Here is a 6,915-nt window from a genome sequence, read left to right on the forward strand (position 1 = left end):
ATATACATGGCCAATAAGCATATGAAAAAATGCTCACACCACAAATCATTAGAGAAGTGATATTACCTTTTAATAGAAACTGAAGAGGTCAAGCATGCCAATGTCATATAGGAAGTAAATGGCAGGGCCAAAATTTTATCTCAGGTCAGATTGACATCCTGTCAGATGTGGCCATGTTCCTCAGAGAGTCATTCTTTCACATGTGTAAATTTTACTTAATATCTTAAAATCCCCCAAAAATATTTTGAACTACACATTTTGTTCTAAACAAAATTTTTAGATGAGGAATAATTTTATGTATCTTTACATGAACATTTAGGTAAAACTTGAAGCCCTCAAGCCCCAGATAAATTTTTATTCCCAAGACTTATTTAGATGATGTTAGAGTGTTTTTTGAATTTGGTTTTTCCCATTCTGTATCTATCTTTTATTAATATAAATAAATAAATATTAATAAAGAATATATTTAAAAGGTAATTTTATTTTGAAACAGAAGAGAGGAAAATGCATGCTTTAATAATGTCAGTTTCCAGGTAAAGATATTGTGAGCTTGTTCATCTAAATACATTTTATTTGGAATTCAGTATGAATTTTCAATAGATGCTTTTCAGATAAGAAAGCAGTAAATCAAATGCAATTGTATAAACAAGAAGATCAGAGGGATTATCCTGAAGGGTATAAAATGAACCAAGAGCTTTTAGTTTGGGTCACCACAGCATCTGCTCACCAATGCAAAGTAAGGTAGGTGTCTATAGTAAGAAGGCTCTGTGAAATGATATGTTCTTAAGCTATTTTTTTCATTTTCACCATTTTATCATTTTTTAGAAAGTGGCAAATGCTGAAAGATAATTTGCTTCAACAGGCTGTAATATCTTAAATTACTGCTCCAAATTGTTTAGTAGTAGATGGAGGTGAGAGAACTACCTACATAAGGATAAGGAAAAAATTCATTGACTTAAAGAAAGAGAAACAACTGATTAGTTCCCTAATGAAGGATATTTGATATTCATGGCTTTCTTCTGTTTTCATTTTGATTTAAATATTGTTGTCAATTTAATGATGTGTGTATTAAATCCTCTCAATTACTGTACTAATGGTCATCTTTTATGAAAATATACTTCCGGGAATGTTACAGCAAATTCATTTTTGAGTACCTGCTGGGGTAATGTACTCTGTATTATAAGTTCTTTTTAGTTATTTAATAGCTAAACCTCCTTTGATAGTGTTCAACACACACACAGCTGCTGTATAGTACATTTTGCTTTCTAGAAAAATATACTGCTTTAGTGAAGTTCCAGGATTATTCATAGGATGGGCAATTAGTTCTTTTCATAGTAAGGGATTTGGAGAGTAAAAATTAATGAAGGAAATTAGCAGAGCAGAGAGGAAAGTGTTTATTAAGAATGAAGCATTGGGAGCAAAAATAAGAGAAAAAAAGAGAGGAAAGAGGCAAAGGAAAGAACATATCTTGGAATAAGAAAATATGTTCAAAGTAGGGACATATATGTCCATGCATCTGAAGAAGGCATCTCATTATTTAGGCCCTGCCTGAAACCATGCCTTCTATGTTTAGGTACCCAACAAATTATTCATGATGATTTCAGAATAAGCAATTAAGTGGCAAAGATGAGAACCCAGATGACAATGAGGAAGAAATTGTGGCATATCACAGAGGAAGCGATTAACTAACGCTGATTTGTACAGTGTTATACAGCTGTGTGATCTTTCTTATATAGAGAGCCAAGTGTTTCACATGTATTGTTTTATTCTTTTTATGATTTTAGGAAGGGACATATGGAAAAATGAAGGCACAAAGATATTAAATTGCTCAGTTGCACACAATTGCAATTAAATCCTGAAGTAGAATTTAGATCACTAACTCTTAATCAATCAATCAGATCTGACACTAATTTATCTTATAGAATTACAGACTATTTGTGCTGCGAAGATTTTCATGATCATCTTCTGGTTCTAAGCCCTCCTTTTATAGGTGAGAAAGTTGAGGCCCAGAAAGATTCTGTGGGTGAAGTTTTACTATTCACAATAAAGAAGTAAAGGAAAAAGAAAAGTTCTTGCTTTCTTTATGCCCACAAAGTTGTACAGATACTGTGGCTGGTAATTCAGCACTTTCATTTTCTACTTTTGTTAGTTTAGAGTTCTACATTTATAGGAGAAACTTCAAAAAAATATAGAGTATCCATAGTTAGTATGACAACAGGAAAACCGAAACAAATTTTCATCCTACATTTTAAAAAGGGTCAGGTGTACTTGTCACTTTCTATTTTGCAGATGGGGAAATAACACTCAAACAGATTATATATTTTAGTCAAGTTCTCATAGATTTATGGAAGAATTCTGTTTCTTAATTTTTAGACCAATATTTTCATCACCAGGTCACCACATTGATTTTATACAGAATTATAGAGCTAAAAGTTAAAATATGTGAAGTTAGTTGTTTCCTATAGAAAAAACTCAGTAGCTGGCTGTCTAAACAAGCAAGAACTATAATGGCCATGATGGGTAAGCATTTTACATAATTTACCAGTTAGTAATTTTAAGATCCTACAGAGGATCATCAAGTTCTGTATCTCTAAAATACTGGAAGCAACTCTGTACCATAGAGGGAGCTCACATTTGAGAAACGCTTGAGAAAGCCAGATTCCATGAGTAAGGAATTTGTATGTTTTTGCTCCTTAACTCAAATACCAAAAAAACCTTCCATGGAATGTTTGAATATGCAACATTTCATTTAAAAGAATTTGTGAGAAAAACCCCTGTTATTTTAACCTTTAAAAGTTAAGTCTTCCTAAAATGGGTTAGTTTACTTTCTTGTGTAATAAGAAGTATAGTAAACATAAATCTTTGATAATTGTAGGTCTTAAAGTCTTAATTTGGACTCTTTCAGAGCACTAGAACAATCTGCGTTTTTATTATTTGTGTTCATATTAGCTCCTCCACTGGACAGTCAGCCCTTTAGGTAAAGGACCGTATCTTTTCCGTTTGTGTTTGTCAGTGCCTGGTTCAGATGCTCAATATATGTTTATCTAATTTATCTACAATTCTCATTCTAAGAATAGAAGGTTGATTGAAATGACCACTGATCTCTGGAATTTGACATTTAAAATAAATCCCTGGTAACCTGTGTAATGTGGTTTTCATGGTTTCTTATAAGTTGATTGAAAAAAAAAATCCTGGTTAACCAAGGCCGAACCTATGAGGTTTCAGTTTACAGAGGTTTTAGTGTATATAGCTTAAAGATGCTGTTGGGATATAACTGACAGATTTGGGGAAATCTTGGTACTTCTGATTATTGAACAAAATATTTAGTAAATTATAATTTATTTAATAGAACAAGCAAACAAGTTTATGTTCATAGACAACAATACTACTCCATTAAGGTATATATTTTCTTTACTGACAATGATACTTGAGAAGGAAAAAAATCCAAACACATCTAGCTAGCTGTACAATATTTGTAAGATTAAAAAAATTCTTCTTAATCTTCAAGGTGATCAACTTACATTCAAAAGTCTGAAATTTAATTACCCTTCCTCAGTAGTAGAACTAAAATAATTATGTCATAACATTATCCAGAGGGATAATGATATCAATATCAATATCATATCAATATCATATTGATATGATATATCCAATATGATATCATATCCAATATGATAACTATATCCAATCAATACATATTGATAATGATATCCAATTGATATTGAACAAGTTCTTTATCATGCTGGCTCTATTGTGATGCATGTTCTGTTTCTGCCTGAGGCACTGTGGATCCTCTTTTTCTTCCATGCATCCAAAAATTATTTAATATTCCTGGCTAACCCATAATAGAGCTGTCATCCTTGATTGTATTCTTCTAATTGTGTCAACCTTTTTTTTTTTTTGCCTGTTAATCTTTTTGAGAACAAATTACATACCTGTTCTGTGTAAAATAATCTTTAATTTATCCCAGCTGTACATATTTCCACCTTAAAGGGATATCCTAAGGGTTTGGAAGTGGGATCAGGGTGTTCCTAGATTTCTGAGTTAGCCCCTTAACACCAGTTGTAATTTCAGTTGACCTTTTTCGGACTTTATCTTTCTGGTGTCTTCCTTGACCAAATGGTAGAATTATAAGCATGATCATATGCATTGGGATGATGCTGAAGTTTGGTTATACTTTTTCTTGGTTTCTTTGCCCTTTCTGATTTTAACAAATAGGTTCTTTAATTTTATCTTTGATTTAGCATGACTGCTGTCTTTCTGATGTCCATGCTTTTTGGCCTTGCATGTGGGCAAGCGATGTCTTCTTGTATTCCAACTGAGTATACAATGCACATCGAAAGGAGAGAGTGTGCTTATTGCCTAACCATCAACACCACCATCTGTGCTGGATATTGTATGACACGGGTATGTAGTTCATGTCACTTCTTTTGGCTGTAAATTATATAAGCCCTGAAGAAGTCCATTCCTATATAGAAAGGAAATGAAATAAATCACAACCTCATTTCCCAAATCTAATGGTTATTGGCTCCTTAGAAGCAGAGTACACAGGTTACAATATTACGTGAATCTACTCAGCACAATGGATACGGATAATTTTATAACAGTTTTATGTCCCAGCTTTACTTAAACCTTATCTTGTTCCCATGATCAACGATGAAAGAGAGGAGGGTCTCACTTTTGTCTCTGTAGAATTCAACGTGGTTAAGTTGGTATTGGAGAATGGGGCTAAGGAATTCTTTCCCAGTTGTATTTGTGATGAAGGAATATAAGTGAATTTATTTTTATGTTTCTATTATCTATACGTTTCCTAAAGTCCTGTCACATTATGCTCTCTTTTCTGTTCTTTCCCCAGGATATCAATGGCAAACTGTTTCTTCCCAAATATGCTCTGTCCCAGGATGTTTGCACATATAGAGACTTCATCTACAGGACTGTAGAAATACCAGGATGCCCACTCCATGTTGCTCCCTATTTTTCCTATCCTGTTGCTTTAAGCTGTAAGTGTGGCAAGTGCAATACTGACTATAGTGACTGCATACATGAAGCCATCAAGACAAACTACTGTACCAAACCTCAGAAGTCTTATCTGGTAGGATTTTCTGTCTAATAGTGATATAATTTGCAATTTGGTTAAATGTGCTTGCCTGAAATAAAGCTAATAAAAATATTATGTTTCACATTATCTTCTGTTCATTTTGAGTACTATTTAATCCATACCCATACCTACACAGGCATTAGAGAGCTTAAGCGGTTTTAGAAGAAAAGGTGAATGAATGGACCTTTTGGGCTCAGTTGAAGGTTGGTTTTCACGTGAAAGAGCAGAGTGGTGGTAAAATGGAGAACAGGGATATGAAATGCCAAAAAGCTCACCTTGAGCAGTCTCTCCTAACAGAGGGCCAGGAGGTTTCTATGATATAGAAAGTGAATGTGGGATGACTACAGAGTTATGAAGAGAGAGTAATGTGATCAAAAGCTGAAGGAACACATGGTGTCAGGATACTGGAGACATCTACTTCCAAAGGCTAGAAGCAGGGCTGGCATGGAGGTGGGGAGTAAGGAGCATGTGGAATCTACAATGGAGTGCTTTATTCCTGGTCATTCAAATGCACTGGATAAAACTCCACCCAAACTCAGAAGAGTCTAGGAACTATTTTCTTTAATTAATTACTCTGGTGTGCCAAGTGACCTATGAAAGTTATACCCCAAAAAGTCAGTTTACAAAGCCTAGAAAAGAGGCCACGATCATTTTACATGTGGAAGTCTAAATCCTTCATAGGCCTTCAAGTAATAGGAGATGCTTTTCAGCATTTATGCCAAAAGCAACTGGTGCTGTTTTGACTTTTAATGTAATGAAAAACTGGTATGACAATAAAACGTTTTAGGGATCGGGGAGAGTGCAAAGGGATTTGAGAGAGTGGAATTATTCTAAATTCTAATCTAAACCTTCATCAATATTGAAACACTGTTTTCTGGTAAATGTGCTTGGTAAGCAGCTGTTTATTTTTCTTCTCCTTCCTTAGATACTCTCTCATGAGAATTTGGTTTCAACAGATGATTGACGTGAGACAGACCCAGTGCCCTGTAGACTTGATCTCAAAAAGTTGATATATCCTCTCTTTGTCCATTCCTTTTCATTCACACTGCCCCACCAAGGTGAAAAACAGTTGTCAGCAGGGCCAGTTGCCTTTGCTGTATTCTATAGCCACCAGTTAAATTCAGCTAGGCATACTGTATATGTCTGTATGCTGATTGATAGTGCATGGGGTGGGCTGAGGAGGGTGGTGGTGGTAGTGGTGGGGTCCTGTAGATGGATTAGTACAACAGGGAGGGAAATAGATGTGTATTTACATACAAAAGTCAGAACCCACATTATTTTACTTTAATATCTGAAACTGGTATTTGTGTGGTCTCCACATATTAATCTAGGGTTTTGTGTTCTCATATCAGCTGATAACATGGACATTTAAAGCTGCATACCACTTAAACTGTATGTCAAATATAGATCTTTAATAAATAAAAAGTCTAATGTTCAAATCTAACTGGCACTAGTCACAAATGCCTTCATGGATTCTGAAAAAGTTTTCTCAAGGATTTGAAATGTCTGAGTCTAAGCGCAATAAAAATTCTTTTATAAAGTTAACTTCCACTCTACTGTTCACTGTTGGGTTCTTCCCTACTTGCTTATCTCTCCTGGTTAATTCCCACTTATAAGACAACTCTATCTCACTTTCTCTACTTCTGCTACCCTCCTTCTACCTGCCGTTTCTGCCTGCTTAGCATCCATGTCTCTTCTTCTGGTAGCTGCACCTTGATTTCCCTCTGGGGTTCTCTTCACCTCCAGTTTGAGTTCAAGTGGTTTCAGTGGGGATGATGAGGGTGGGTATACTACTAGGCTCAACCAAACCTGGACTA

At 34.9% G+C, this 6,915-nt stretch overlaps 1 protein-coding gene across 1 annotated transcript; it reads left to right on the plus strand.

The window, feature by feature from the left end:
• The first annotated feature begins 706 nt into the window (after nucleotides 1–706).
• On the plus strand, nucleotides 707–5,185 carry TSHB (thyroid stimulating hormone subunit beta). The gene is made up of 3 exons (XM_004026401.5): nucleotides 707–741; nucleotides 4,245–4,407; nucleotides 4,856–5,185. The coding sequence occupies exons 2-3, from the start codon at nucleotides 4,246–4,248 to the stop codon at nucleotides 5,108–5,110; spliced, it is 417 nt and encodes a 138-aa protein (XP_004026450.3). The 5' UTR covers nucleotides 707–741; nucleotide 4,245; the 3' UTR covers nucleotides 5,111–5,185.
• The last annotated feature ends 1,730 nt before the right edge of the window (nucleotides 5,186–6,915 follow it).

The sequence above is a fragment of the Gorilla gorilla genome, chromosome 1 (assembly GCF_029281585.2).
Source record: "Gorilla gorilla gorilla isolate KB3781 chromosome 1, NHGRI_mGorGor1-v2.1_pri, whole genome shotgun sequence".
Lineage (NCBI taxonomy): Eukaryota > Metazoa > Chordata > Mammalia > Primates > Hominidae > Gorilla > Gorilla gorilla.

What these genes read in the sequence shown, in the direction of transcription:
- TSHB (XM_004026401.5), top strand. Translation starts at nt 4,246, where the DNA reads ATGACTGCTGTCTTTCTGATGTCCATGCTTTTTGGCCTTGCATGTGGG. An exon ending in CTGGATATTGTATGACACGG is followed by an intron (nt 4,408 to 4,855) that starts GTATGTAGTTCA and finishes TTCTTTCCCCAG; the next exon opens with GATATCAATGGCAAACTGTT.